The following is a 14999-nucleotide window of genomic DNA, read 5'->3' as shown; positions in this document are numbered from 1 at the left end:
GATCTACCTAGTAAGAGGGCTTGTCCACCACCCAGCCAGCCACCTCCAAGCCAAGGGCTGACATCCAGACTTTTGACTGCAGACTAGGTCAGGCAAGGCCTCAGCGAGCTCCGAGGGTCTGAGGGCAGGCCTCTCCGGCTCCAGGCAGGGGTGCTCCACACAGAACCGCGGCTTCAGTCAGTCATTCAACAAAGGTTCCCTGAGTCTCCCGGGCTCTGAGCCCAGCTGGCCACGCCCACACCTCCACACGCTAACACACCTGGGCCAGCAGAGCGGGCCGGCGCCCGACCTGCAGGTGGGGCCTTTGGCTCAACGCTGGGCGCTCTCTCGGCTTCCCTGGTGGCTCAGAGGGTAAAGCATCTGCCTGCAACGCGGGAGACCTGAGTTCAATCCCTGGGTTGGGGACATCCCCTGGAGAAGGAAATGGCAACCCACTACAGTACCCTTGTCTGGAAAATCCCATGGACAGAGGAGTCTGGTAGGTACAGTCCATGGGGTCGCAAAGAGTCGGACACGACTGAGCGACTTCACTTTCACTTGGGCTCTCTCTGGGCAGCCCAAGCCCAGAGTTCCACCAAAATGCCGTAAGTATCAACTATGCAAAATTCCAGGAAGGAATCCAACTGGGAAAATATGCAAGGGACAAAACTAAATGTAACCAATCAACCCCCTTCCGACAAGATATTCAACTTCACCAGTAATTAAAAGAAATGTACCATTACTCCCTACCCAGCTTAACGACATTTGTTTTTTTAATAAAACACAACTCTGAGTAGTCTAAAATGAAACAGACTGCAAACAAGCATATAAAATCTCTAGCAACCTAAGAAGTCACAAAGGCATCCATCGTCGAGACCACAGGGATGCTGGGGGGCCCTGACTTCCATCGGTCACACTCAGTCACTCATTCCCCCACTTATCAGACACCTACCATGCACCAGGCCCCATGCTAGTTATTGGGAACACAGAACTAGGTAAGTAAGGCATGATTACCTCCCTCAAGGACTTAGAATTGAAAGCTTAAAGCTAATCTATTCGTCGGAATCTATTCTTAGAAAATGACTCAAAATATCAGGGAGGCGCAATGCACAAAAATATTCAGAGCCACTTCCTAAACACAAAAACATCAGAGGGAAAACTGAAATGCCACTAGGGAATGGCGAGGGTAGCTATGGTGAGTGCTCTGGATGGAACAACAGAGGCCATTAAAACCGCTACTTATACAGAGCTTGCAAAAGCAGAAGCCTACCTACCTGGGCCAAAGAAAAAAAAAGCAGAACCCAAGATCACAGTGCACTGCGGATCAGATGGGAAAATGAATCTGGCAGAAGATCTCTAGGTGTTCAGGGTTACGGAAACAAATGTAACGGTCCCTTTATGTCCCTCTCTTTTCCTGCATTTTACACCTTCTTCTATGTGCATAACAGAAAAAGCAATAAACCCTAAATAGCAGCCACAGTCCACAAGGGGGATAAAGGACAAATACAACCAGGACGGCTGGGAGAGAAGGGTGTGGAAGAGGGATGGGCAGGGAGAAAGGATCCCAGAGGTGGGGAGGTGACGGGGAATTAAAGGTGCGGGGGTGGGGGTGGGACTCAGGACTCACCTTTGACGTTGCTCAGTGACAGGGATCGCTCCTGGTCCGCCAGCCCAGGTGCCAGCCGGCCACTTCCGCCACTGTCCTTCTGCCGGGCCACAGCCACCGCGATGCCCACAGGCGGGTGTCGCACTTCCGCCTCACCCTGGGCCCCGGAGCCCTCGCGTCCAAAGGCCTTGGCGCTCTCGGGCCTCTCTGGGTCTCGCTTCAGCTGTCGGCCGCCGGATGCTACAGGGCCCCCCGGGTGTGGGAGGCGCGTCTGGGCGCGGGGGGCAGCTGTGGGCGCCGGCTCGGGTTTCATGGTGCCCAGGCCGCCAAAGGGGCTCTTCTTGCCGCAGCCGCCTGGGCGCACGGTCACGGCCTCGCGGGCGAAGCTGCCGCTGTACTTGATGAGGCTCTGCATGGCGGAGGCCTCTCCGGGCCCATGGGCCGCTGCATGGATGTCGGCACCTGGCCTGGCGCAGGTGACTGCGGCGCGGGGCAGCGTGGCCCCGGGGTCCAGGTAGGCCTTCTTGGAGGCGGCAGCAGCGGCCTCCTCCTCGGCGCGGCTGGCGTGGTGGTGCTGCGCAGCCAGCACGGCCATCTGCGTGGTGGCAAAGTTGCCCAGCTCGAAAGGTTTCCACTTGTGCTCAGGGCCGGCAGGTGGGGGCGGCCGCCCGGGCTCCAGGCCGAAAAGCTTGGCGGCCTGCTGGGAGGCGGTGGCGGCGGCGGGGCCGCGCAGGGCGCGCTCGCAGGGCCGCTGCTCGGCCTCAGGTTTGAGCAGCTCCTTGGCGGGGAGGTAGGCCCGGGAGTCCGGGGAGGCACGCGCGGCCCGCGCCGGTGGGGCCTCGGTGGGCGGCGGCCGCTTGAGCGAGCGGATCACGGAGCTCTTCTCGCGGAGGCTCTCCGGCCGGTCCAGGGGTGGCCGGGGAGACCCGGGCGGGCCCTGCAGGACCCCGGGCCGGCCCACCTCGCGCTCCCGGGCCCGGGCGTCGCGCGCCTGCGACGCGATCTGGATGGGCCCTGGGCGCTCGTCGAAGGCCTCCACGGAAGGCACGAAGGTGGGTGCCACCACGCGGTGCTCGCGGCCCGGCTCGCGCGCGGCCGCCGCGGGGAAGATGGTGTAGACGCCAGTGGGGGTGGGCTGCGGCGCAGCGAAGGCCCCGGAGGCAGCGGGGGGCGCAGGCGGACCCTTGCTTGGCGGCGGTGGCGGCGGCGGGAGCGGCGAGGGGCATGGGCAGGGCCCGGGCAGCAGGGCCTCTGCGCGCCGCAGCCGCGCGCTCTCGTCCTGGCGTGCAATGTCCTTGGTGCCGCGGGCCCCCTCAGCCACCAGTGAGGGGAGCCCCAGGTCCCCGCTGCCGTTGCAGAGGCTCAGCGGCAGTGGCGGCGGCGGGTTTTTGCTCTTGGACTCAGCGGCGGCCGTACCCGGCGCCCGCGGGAGCCCCGGATCGGCCAGGAAGGGGGACAGGCGTTCGAGGAGGCGCGGGGGCCCGCGGTCCTGGCGGCCTTCCGCCCTTGCCTCCTGGGTCAGGTCCACCACGCCGCGCGGCCCCGCCGCCTCTTCGCGGGCCCGCGGGTCCTTCTTGCCAAACAGTGGGGGCGGCTCCCCGCTTCGGCCCGACCGCTCCTTGGCTGGACCTTCCCGAGAAGAGCCTTTGGTCGAGGCGCCCGAGGAGTGGCCGCCGCCGGAGGTTCTGGAGGAGGGCGTGTGAGAGTGCAGGGCGCCCGGAGCCCCCGGGGCGGGCAGGTAGAAGCCGTCTGCAAAGAAAGAGCGCAGCCGTGAGCCAATGCCCCCACTGCCTGGTCCAGAGCCAAGGGAGGCCTGAAGGACTCCGGGCCCTGGACTCTGGGGCTCGGAGGCAGGGCCCGGAGGAGGACCACACACTGCTTGCAGTGTGGCTCAGGACAGGGCAGCTCTGGAAATGGATGAAAAACAAGTTGAAACCTCCATCTCGGCCCCCTACTAACCTTTCTGAGCCTCAGTTTCCTCATCTGTGAAAGGGGGAGAGGCCAGAATTAAGAGCTGCCCAGAGGGCCCAACAGGATTAGATGAGGACCCAACAGCTAGGAGGTCCCAGAAGGCTATGGGTGGGCCCCAGGAGCCTGTGGGGGCCTCTCGGGGCTGGAGTCTTGGGAAACACAGTCAGGGTGGTGGTCTGGAGTGCTGGGGTAGTGGTTGCCCCCCATCCCATTCCACAGCCCACCCCCAAGTGTCCCCACCACTCCTGCCGTCTGACCTTTCTGGGTATCGAAAATGCTGGGCTGGCCCAGCTGGCTGAGGAGGGGGCTCCCGCTGCTGGGGGGCTCCAGGTGGTTCAGGTGGAGGTAGGACGGGTACAGCCCACTGGGCAGGTGGGAGAAGCCTGCAAGAGAGAGAAAAGACCCCCTGAGACCCCTGTGCCGCCCCCCAGGGGGCTCCTTCCATCCTCTCTGCTGCTCGTGGCTGTCAGGCCCCGCGCCCTGGTGCTGGAAGCCCTGAGGTTTAGCGCCAGCTTCCCACAGCAAGGACTGCCCCCTCCCAGTCCTGGCATGCCAGGCCTCCTTGCAGTCCCAGGCAGCCACTGGGACTCCTGCATCCCCCGGGAAGGGAATCAAATTGGCTCCAGGGGAGGGCGATGATGACGATGATGATGCAGGTGGCAGTTCTCATCAGAGACCAAAAGCCCTTTCAACTGCTTTGCCTTTGTCCAATTCCCATTCACATTTCAGAGAAGGGGAAAAAAAAAAAGACTTCTGTGAGGCAGATACTCTTAATATCCTCATTTTACAGATGAGAAAACTGAGGCTCAGAGTGGCCCACTTGCCCAAGGTCCCCTTTCCCCCACCCCACTGAGCAGAGGAGCCTGCCTTTGAACTGAGGTCACCAGGACTCTTAACCTCAGGCCAACGTGGACCTTGTTTGAAGGGTGTAATGGTTAAACTTCTCTGCTGTGTAACCCCAGCAAGTCGCTAGCATTCTCTGAACTTCAGCCTACCCAGCACAATCTCCAGCTGCTGGGACTCCCAGGCAGGTGTTGCTAAGAAGGAATTCCTCCTGCCGGGGGTCCTCCTAACCTCTCAAGCCCCCTCCACTCCCACCCATGATGCCCAGAACCAGGGCTGTAAGTTACAGGGCACAGAAGACAGAGAAGAGTGGCCATGGAAAAAGAAACAAGAGGCCTAAAAGGGTACACAAGAAAAGGAGGCCCAGCAGGCAAGCAGGTGGGCAAGTGCTGGGGCCCTGGGGGCGGGCCCAGCCTCTCCGCCTGGGCTGTGGGTGATACAGGACCCCGGGCCCACTGGCCACCCCTGAGGTGCTTGGGTCTCCTATGCCCCCTTGTTACACCCTCCTGAGGCCAGGGAGGCAAGACTATCCCCGGCCACACTGGGCCCGCCTCTCCTCCCGCAGCCCCACCGGCAAGGACACTGACGCATCACGAAACAATGAGGGACATGATACAGGTCATTTCATCACTGAAACAGCGCTTGGTCCTGCTGCTTTTGCATCTGTAAAATGGGTATAACGGTCCCTCCCTCACGGCTTGTTCTGAGGATGAAGAGTTCAAGTGTGCTGTGCTCCGTTCATAGGAAGCACACTGCGTGTTCGACAGCGTTACTATGGTTACTGGTATTTGTTGGCAAAGGAGAAAAGTGAGTCAGGGAATGCAGTGCTCAGTCACTTCAGTTGTATCCAGACTCTTTTCAAACCTCTGGACTGTATGTAGCCCGCCAGGCTCCTGTCCAGAAGATTCTCCAGGCAAGAATACTGGAGTGGGTTGCCATGCCCTCCTCCAAGGGATCTTCCCGACCCAGGTATCAAACCCGCGTCTCTTATGTCGCCTGCGTTGGCAGGCGGGTTCTTTATACCACTAGCACCATTTGGGAAGCCCCAGGGAAAGCAGGGGGCAAGCAGATAGCAGAAGGCACCAGAGGTAGCCCCCACCTCACCTTCACCCCCACTGCCCCAGGGCTGGTGGAGACAGGAAGCTCAGATCGGACCCCAGCCCGGAAGGATTGCCCAGCGTCCCAGACCTAGAGGCAGATGGCCCCTGTGTGTCAGGACAGTGACGGAAGCGCTCAATGACAAGGCACAGAGGAGGAAGCGGGGAGACAGTGGGTGGTGAAAGGCCCAGGAAAGCCTGAACCTGCAGCAGCTGCTCCCAAGACCCCAATCTTCCAGGAGCCGGGAGCACACCCCAGGGTGCCCAGGAGGCACCAGGAGCCAGTGAACACCCAGCATGTAAAATCCACCCGAGCACCAGGGCAGGGAGGAACGCAGCGTCCCCCCAGGCCCATCCCTTCAGTGACAGAGGGGAACCTGAGGCTCTAGGGAGGCCTGGCAGGGAGCCAACCGGTAGACAACCCCCCCACGTTTAGGGACATCACTGCAGAACGACAGAGAGAGCCCCGTGGCGCCTGGCCCCACTGCTCCCACAATTACAGTTACTGTTGAGCTACACGCCAGGCGGGTAGGGAACACGGCGGTGAGCAGAACAAACTAGGCCCTGCCCTCAGAGCTCGCCCCGCTGGGAAGACAGGTATTTCATGAAAAAGCACACAGATAAAATGTGTGGTCACAAGCGAGTAGGAGAACGGGAATGGGGGTGGGGGAGGTGAGCCAAGCCCTGGAGAATGAACAAGAGACAGCCCCTGAGCTGGGGTGAGGGGCTGCAAGGGAACAGCACCTGTAAAGGCCCTGCGGCAGCAGCCGGAGGGATCGCTGAGCGCCTGAAGCAGGGAGCGGAGGCCAGAGGCTCACGGCTGGGCCCCACAGGCCACACGCAGCACGGAGGGGTGACCGTGGGGCGAAGGGGAGAGGGCAGACTGAGAAGTGCTGGGGACAGCGGCCCGGGCCCGCCCGCCCGGCTCACTCCTTACCTTCGTGGGCGTGCGTGGCCCACAGCTGCACCATGGGCAGGTTGCTGGGGGTGGGGGAGCGGAAGGAGAGGTCAGAGGGCAGGGGCACCGGGCTCCCATGGGATGAGGCCGCCGGCCCCATCCCGCCGGCCACAAAGCTGCCCAAGAAGGCCTCGCCTGCAGAGAGAAGGGGGCCGTCAGGCAGCCAGCTGGCCCCCGCCGCCCAGCCCACAGCCCCAAATTCCCCGCCTCCGCCCCACCCCACCCCAGCGCCTTGGAATTTAGCACCAGCCTGGGTCAACTCAGCAAGACTCCGGGCTGGAGAAAGAGACCCCAGGTGCCTCCAGAGCACCCAGCACTCTTGGCAGAAGGACATTTTCTTCCCCAGACCCCAGGGGGTGTGGTTCTCCTCATCCGCAGCTGAAAGCTGGGGCCCGGCGGGGGAGGACCTCCAGAGGACACAGAATGAGGAGGTGGCAAGGGACTCAGGTTCTGAGTGCCTGGACCCAGGGGAACCCCTGGTTCAGTTGGAGCAGGACCTCCGAGGACCCCACGGCAACCCTGGACAGGCGCCGGGATCAACTCTCAGCCAACCCTGTATGGGAGGAACAGTGTGCCCTCTTAACAGGTGAGGATGCTGAGGCTGAGGCTCAGAGATGGGACATACCTGACCCCCACGGCCTGTGAGTAGGGACTCTGAAGGCAACCCAGAACCACAGGAATGAGCCAGTGGGTCGGGGAAGAAATGAGAACAGCAAGCAAGGGAGTCCCGGGAGCCCTCCACTGGGGTCCCTCCTGGGGAGGCAGGCGGGACAGCCAGCCAGCCCGGGTGGAAACCACACCCACCCTGGCCACGCCCCTCTTGGCCAGGCCCCCGCCCGCAGGGAGGCCTCCTCCTTCCTGCCCCACACCCGCCTTTAGGGAGAGACCCTGGCAGGCCCCCTGCTCACAGCCCAGGGGGATTGCCTACAAGACCTGGGCCGGGGGCTACCCTTCTCTGGCCTTGGTTTGCTCATCAGCAAAATGGAGAGAGTAAGACCTCCCTTGAGAAGCACAGTCAAGCAAGAAGGGTGCACTTAATAACTATAATAAACAGCAGCACTGCCCACGGAAGGTACCAAGCGCCAGCTCTGGCCGTCCGAGATGAGCGCTCCCCATGTGCCCCCCAGGTAACCTCTCCAAGCCCGCGGTTTACATCGGCCCAGAGTGAAGTGGCCGTGGGGACCCAGGCAATGTAAGACTAGGGGTACCCAGGGGGCCCCAGCCCAGACCCCATCTGACCTGAGCCCTCAACCCACACCGAGGGCCTCTGGACCCCCCTCAGCACCTCCTGGGGGGCACAGGGCACCCTGAATGGCCACCGCATCCCCCCAGGGTGCAGGGGCAGGGCCTCCTCCCCGTCCCCCAGAGCCACGGGAGGACACCTTCTGACCACACGTGGCGTGAACACCTCCCCATCGGTGTCCCCAGTGCCAGCCCCGCCGGCCCCTCACCGGACTCCAACGCCAAGCCCTCGGGCCCCAGGGCCATGGTGGCCGGTCCGGTGGCCCGTGTGGCCCCAGCCTGGGCAGCGGGGCCTCGGGGAGCCCAGGCCCCGGCTTCCTCCTCGGCAGGTGGGCGGGCAGCCAGCTCCGGAAGGGGTTTGCGCAAGGGCTTACATCAGCCCCCAGCTCTTCCTGCCCCTGCCCCAGCTTGTGAAACCCGCCCAGCGGCACCCCAGGCCCGGCAGGGCGTTGGGGCCCGGATGCCACCAACGGCTCCTGCCTGCCACAGGGCTCAACGGCGCCCCGAACTGCCTCCCCGGGGGCCCCCAGCCCGGGGACGCGGGCAGGCCTGTGTCCCCCACCTCCCCAGAGCAGCGTGCAGCTCTGTAAGACGGGCTCACCAGCCCCGGACACTGGCCTTCATCTGCACAACTCGTGTCCCCACCCGCTGCCCCAGTGACGCCCCTGAAGCAGAGGGTCAGATCTCAGAGCCCACAGGAGACAAACCCGGCCGCTACCTCCTTTTCCACCGGACCCTCTGCTCATTCCCACCTCGGGGGCCTCCCCCCGGGCCTCGGAGAAGCCCCCTGCCCAGGACAGCCTGGCAGTGGAGATGCTGTGAGCCCAGGGGAGGATGCCCTCCCGAGCGAGGCCACAGGCTCTCCAGGGGCGCCCAAGGCCTGGCACATAGCAGGCATCAACTCTTGGCCTAGGGGGCCGCGTTGTATGTAATCCACTCAGGGCCAAAGCAGACAGACACGTGTTAGGGTTGGGGGAGAAGGCACACACAGCCCTGACCCCCGAGGACACAAGTGCCAGCTTGGACATCCTGCTGGTCCCCCTGGGGTCGAGGTCAGGCGGCTGACCCCCACCCCACCCCACGAGCTTCTCCAGACTGCCTCTGAGCTCTGCACACACCCCCCAGCATTACCTTCAGCTCTCCTGAGAGTCTAGGCACGCGTCTTCCACTCCTCATACCCACCCCCCTGGGAATACAGCCATGGCCTCCTGGGTTCCCCGAAAAGGTTTGGGGGATCCCCCAAGGCTCCGGAGGGGGGTGGGCAGTGAGAGTCAAACAAGAGCCCACTGATTCCACCAGAAATCCTCCAGCACAGCCTGCAGTGGGGGGCTGGGGGGTCTCCACCGCTCTCATCACAGACTGAGGTTGAGGGGGGCCTGGTCCCCAGACGCCCCCTGGTGACTAGAGGCCTCTGTGCCACCTGCCCACCCATGCAAGCGTCTTAACTCCAGGCCTGTGGCACACGCAGGGCACCCATCATGAGGTATCATCGTTCACAATCAGAAAGAGGAACCCAGCCCAACTCCAGCGAACCCCAGGCTTCACGAAGATGCTGAGTCTCCTCCCAGGCCTTCCACGGGGCACAGAGAACAGCCCCAAAGACACACAGCCCTGGGCCGGGGGGCAGAGCCAGGGCTGAACCGGAGCCCTGCAGCCCATACCCCCTCCTACAGGAGGGCGGCCACTCGTGGCCCCCAGGACCCCTGTGGTAGAGCCTTCCCGCTGGCCGGCCCGCCACCCCGGACAGACCAGGACCTGGGCAACCAGTGACACCTGCCGGCCAGTGACCCACAGGACCCGCACCTGTTTCAGATCTTTGCTGGACACTCAAGGGCCACCGAGCCCTCGAAACACGTGGCTGATGAGACTGAAGAACTGCATCTTCAATTTTATTAAATTTTAATTAATTTAGACTTAATTTAGCCACAGCCTGGGTGGAAGGCTTCCTCCCTGCCAGAAACTGGAGCAGGCCAGGCCCCCACCAGAACATGGAGTGACAGGGGGCCCCCCCAGGAGACAGTGAAAGGCGAACCCTGGCCCCCACGCCCAGGGCTCTGGGACTCTGCCTTTACCTCCCCAGGCTGAAGAACAGGGTGATGGGAACCTCGCCCCCTCCAAGGGGGCATGCAGATTAAATGAGTTCACATTTGCAAAACACTTTTCATGAAGCGCCTCATTATTTATAGTACACAACCTGTGGCGCTTTTGAACTGTGGTGTTGGAAAAGACCCTTGAGAGTCCCTTGGACTGCAAGGAGATCCAAACCATCAATCCTAAAGAATCAGTCCTGAATACTCATTGGAAGGACTGATGCTGAAGCTGAAGCTCCAATACTTTGGCCACCTGATGCAAAGAACTGACTCATTGGAAAAGACCCTGATGCTGGGAAAGACTGAAGGCGGGAGGAGAAGGGGGCAACAGAGGATGAGATGGTTGGATGGCGTCACTGATGCAATGGACATGAGTTTGAGCAATCTCTGGGAGTCGGTGATGGACAAGGAAGCCTGGCGTGCTGCAGCCCATGGGGTCACAGAGTCAGACATGACTTAGCAGCTGAAGAGCAACAACCTCGGGTTCAGAGAAGGCCAGCAACTGCTCAAGGTCAGGGTCTGGGGACTTCCCTAATGGTCCAATGGCGAAGACTCAGTGTTCCCAACGCAGGGAGGCCCAGGTTCCATCCCTGGTCAGGTCACTAGATCCCAGATGCTACAACTAAGACCCAGAGCAGCCAAATAAATATTAAAATAAAAAGGGCAGGGTCTGGGCACAGAACCACCACCTCTACCCAAATTCCATCTGCCATTCCTTAAAATAAGATTTTAATTCTGAAACCCGAGAGAACTGGTGGTCGCCCTTTATGAATGCACTAACTTCCACAAAGCCTCCCAGGTGGTGCAGTGGTAAAGAACCCGCCTGCCAATGCAGGAAATGCAAGAGACACACATGTTCAATCCCCGGGTCAGGAAGATCCCATGAAATAGGAAATAGCAACCCGCTCCAGTATTCTTGCCTGGAGAATCCCAGGGACAGGGGAGCCTGGAGGGCTGCCGTCCACAGGGTCGCAGAGTCGAACACGACTGAAAGGCTGAACACACACACAGAGCTACCACCGAACCACACGCTTTCAAGTCGTGACCTGCATACTGTGTGAATTTCACCTTAATTTTAAAACACACACACACATATATACAAAAGCTCCTCTCTGCCTCTGAATCCCGCCCTGGGTCTCCCTGACCCTGCTGCCCAGACCCCACTGCCCAGGGTGCCTTGGGGCTCAGGGGTCCCCAGACGGGCACCTTCCAATCCTGGCACACCCTCCCACAGACCTCAAAGTACGGGAATCTCATTACACCCATTTTACAGACTAAGAAACTGAGGCTCAGAGAGAGGACCCAGCATCACCAGTCCTGGGCAATCAAGTCCCTCGGGTGACGCTGCAAGCACACCGTCCACCAAGGCCTCAGCTCAGGAGTCCCAGCTGGACCCTGAGAGAGGGAGCCCCCCCCAAACACGCAGGGCCTGGCCTTCGGAGGTCTCCTCTTGTCCCGTGAGAGAGGAAGGACGCCCCGGGGGCAAGAAAGGAGACACTGAGGCCTGGCTATGGGGCAAAGCGCTCCTGCCACTGCCTAGGGAAGGGATCCAGGGTCCCTCTGGAATGTGGACAGCAGGGAGCTGGGCACTCCAGCCAGCCTCGGTGCCCCCAACCCCGTCTGTGTCCCCTCCAGCACTGAGCTAACAGCCCCGCCCCTCGCTGGGACCCACCACCATCCCAGCCCTTCCCACCCCAGGCAGTGCACTGTGGGAACACAGCAGAGAGCCATGAGTGGGGGGGTGACCGGCCCCCCCTTATCAACACCCAGAACACAGGGAAGACTTCAGGGCTTTGCAAGTCCAAGGCTGGCCCAGGTCACCAGGAGACAGAACTCGAATCCCGAAAAGACGCTTCCTTCCTCCCGTCACAGCTCAGGCGGGGCGGCTCCTGGATGCTCGGGGCTGGGGAGCAAGGCCACCAGGATGCACCCCTTAAGGGGCTGCACAGTGCTCACCTGCCGGCAGTCCCCAGAGAGGACGCCGGTGAGGCCACCCGAGCCGGCCAGTGGGATCGTGACTCTGCAAGGCATGGAGTCCCTGAGGATCCTTCCAGAAGCTGACTATATAACAGGCACCAGAAGTCCTGGCTGGTGGGGGCGGGGAGGGGACTCAATGAGATCAGGGTGGGTACAAGAGGTCTGGTAAACAGAGAAGGGCTCAGAGGACTTTATCATAGCCCAGACTGGAACATGGAACAGCAAAGCCCCACAGCCCCAGGGCCTTTGCACCTCAGCCCGGAATCCATTCCTCCTTCCAGATATCTAGAAGTTTATCTGTTTACTCCCATCTGTACATGCCTCACCCCTTCTCTTACAGTCTAGGTGATGCCGCCTTCCCTAACCAGGGCTGTCTTAAACTGCAACCCACCCCGCCCTCCACGCCCTTTCCTGAATTATTTTTTCCCTCATGCTTATCACCACTTATCAGACTATATCCATGCTAGTTCCTTCTTTACTGTAGTTCCTTGTATATTGTCCCTCTCCACCCACTGGAACAGGAGTCGGCAGGCTTTTTCTTGAAAGGGCCAGATAACAAAAACTTCAGGCATTGCAGGCCTCTTCTGCCTGCCTGACAATACTTAAAAGGACTGGGCTTTGTCCCAATAAAACTTTATTTACAAAAACCAGGAGATGGGCCGGATTTGGCTGCAGTTTGCAGACCCATGCATTACAGTGAAGGTTTACTCCATCCCCGGAACCCCCCTCCCGGACCCCCCACTGTACACAGTAGGTGCTCAATTAATATTTATGGGTGGGAGGGGTGGGCAAGGTCATGATCAGCTAGGACTGAATGAAGGACGAAGAGGAGACTTTCTCGGGCCCCACTGTACAGCCAGAGGACAGTTTCCACCCTTCATTTGATTCTGTCTCTAAGCCACCCCCCCCAGCCCCACCATCAACTCTGGGGGTGGGGGGTGGATTCTTATCCCTTTTATAGAGGAAGAAATAGGCTCTGACCCCGAAATCTACACTTTTCCACTCAGCCACACCACCCAGAATCAAGACCCTGTTTTCATCTTTTTACTCAAGAACCCTCCCCAACCAAACACAGAACAAACATGTTTCTTTTTTCCCCTTCCTATCTTAAAAGGTTTTGGCCTCACAAAGGAAATTACATCCCTTAAAGATGTCACCAAAGGCTATCTGAACATCTCATGAGCCCGTTCAGATCAGGGTTATCATCTGAAAAAAAGAGCCCGTTCTAGCCCAGAGCATGGACATGTGACTTAGCCGTTTCTATGACAGCGGTGGAAAATAGTTTGAGGACCCTCTGGATAAAATGACCTTCAGACTCCCATTCACCCAAGAGACTTCTGGAATATCTAGGCGGGAGAAGGGGTTAATGCTCTATCTTATAAAGAAAAAGCCTTATCATTCAGTAAAAACCCCGAGCAAGTCACAGATGAAGAACAGTAAATAACATCAGAATTCAGGTAAAGGCATCGCTATCGAGACAGGATGACATCATATTTATCTACCAAATCAGCATATTTTTGGTTCAGTTGTGGGGAGGGTGGGGGTGGAGGTGAGCAACCCAGGGGGAGTAAGGAGGGAGCCAACATCCTCAGCTTTTGGAAATAAATCAGCAGATTATCAAAAGCCCGGACCCATTTCCGAGGGCCCCTCCTGAGAATGCCCACTGCAGCCAAACTGACCCAGAGATGTAAAGCAATCCCAATCCAAACCTCAGTGGGGCAGAGGGGTGTGCTGGGTGGGGAAGGATGGAAACCAAACACCTGTCTCTAAAATGACATAGAAATTGAAAGCAGGGTGAAAATTTGTAGAGATTCCGGCGTACCCATGTTCATAGGAACATTATTCTTACAACAGCCAAAAGGTGGAAGCAACCCAAGGGTATATCAGATTAAAAATTTTTTTAAATGTGGTCTATCTTTATTCAGCCTTAAAAACAAAGGAAATTCTGACACCTGACCCCACGTGGATGAACCCTGAAGACAGGATGCTAAGTGAAATAAGTCAGTCAGGCACGAAGGGCAAATATTGTTACAATGATTGCACGTCTAGGAGGTCCCTGGAGGAGTCAAATTCATGGAGACAGGCAGTGTGTGCCAGGCACTGGGGGAGGGGGACTGGGAGTTAGTGTTTACGGGGGAGAGAGTTTCCATTTGGGACGGGAATGTCCTGGAGATGGATGGGGTGACGGTCATGCAACAGTGTGAAAGCCCTTAATGCCACTGAACCGTCCACGTAAAGATGGTTAGAATACTAAGCATTATGTTCTATGTACTTTACCAGTTAAAAGAGCAAGTGATACAGAGACAAAGTCAAGAAGGCAACGCTGCCTTCTGGATGAAGGAAAAGGCGGGAGGACTTCGGTTTCTGCTCTTGTTCATTCGCTCAGTCAAGTCCCACTCTGCGACCCCATGGAGACGTAGGTTATCAGATGCCAACAATGCAGCCGTCGTGGCGTGGGCATGTGGGTAGGGACAAACGGGACTAGGGGACCGGAAACAGGCCCCCAGCACACGAGGTGGAGAAAGATGGTCTTTTCGATAAACACGGCCGGGCCCCTTGGCCACCCATCTGGGAAAAGCCATGAATCCCGACCCCCTCCACACCATACATAAAAACCCACTCCAGGAGCACAGCAGAGCCACACAGGAAAGACACAAGCTTCCAGAAGAAAACACGGGACAAGTCCTTCGTGGATCAAGGGCAGCCAAGGCTTTCTTAAAGACCCCAGAGAAAGCACTGACCATGAAGGGAAGACCGATATACTGAAGTCTATGAAAATGAGGAACATCTATTCGTCACGTCACACTATTGGAAGGATGAAAACGTGAACCACCTCGTGGAAAAAGACCTGTGCCCTGGGGATTTCCCCTGTGGTCCAGTGGTTAAGACTTCGCCTCCAATGCAGGGGGTGCAGGTTCGAGCCCTGGTTGGGGAACTAAGATCCCACATCCCTCATTGTCAAAAAACCAGGACATAAAACAGAAGCAATTATTATAACAAATTCCATAAAGACTTTAAAAATTGTCCACATTAAAAAAAAAAAAGACCTGTTGCCCCCAAGGAAGGGCTTGTATATATAAAGAGCACCTGCAAATCAATAAGCAAAAGACAGACAACTCAATGTAAAAACTGGTAAGCTTCAACAAGAGGATGGCAAATAAGTATGTCTGAGTTAACAATAAATCCTCAACAAGGTACTCAGCCTCTTAAACCATGGAGAAAGTGTGAATGAAAAC

General features: G+C 58.7%; 1 protein-coding gene across 6 annotated transcripts in view; it reads right to left on the bottom strand.

Moving 5' to 3' along the window:
* TNRC18 (trinucleotide repeat containing 18) overlaps positions 1-14999 on the bottom strand; it is an 88383-nt gene that overhangs the window by 54850 nt on the left and 18534 nt on the right. For 4 of the 6 annotated variants that reach the window (XM_061153689.1, XM_061153685.1, XM_061153684.1 and 1 more), the window contains exons 2-4: positions 6434-6589; positions 3814-3939; positions 1607-3334 (exon numbers count right to left, since the gene is read on the bottom strand). In XM_061153689.1, the coding sequence (XP_061009672.1) occupies positions 1607-3334; positions 3814-3939; positions 6434-6554 (1975 nt within the window). In that variant the 5' untranslated portion in view covers positions 6555-6589. Of the gene's footprint in view, positions 1-1606; positions 3335-3813; positions 3940-6433; positions 6590-7905; positions 8027-14999 lie in introns of those variants that run through there. The other 2 variants (XM_061153687.1, XM_061153688.1) reach the window with 2 other exon arrangements.

This window comes from Dama dama, chromosome 10 (assembly GCF_033118175.1).
Source record: "Dama dama isolate Ldn47 chromosome 10, ASM3311817v1, whole genome shotgun sequence".
Lineage (NCBI taxonomy): Eukaryota > Metazoa > Chordata > Mammalia > Artiodactyla > Cervidae > Dama > Dama dama.
The sequence above is the reverse complement of the archived record's forward strand: the minus strand, read 5'-3'. Positions and strand labels throughout refer to the sequence as shown.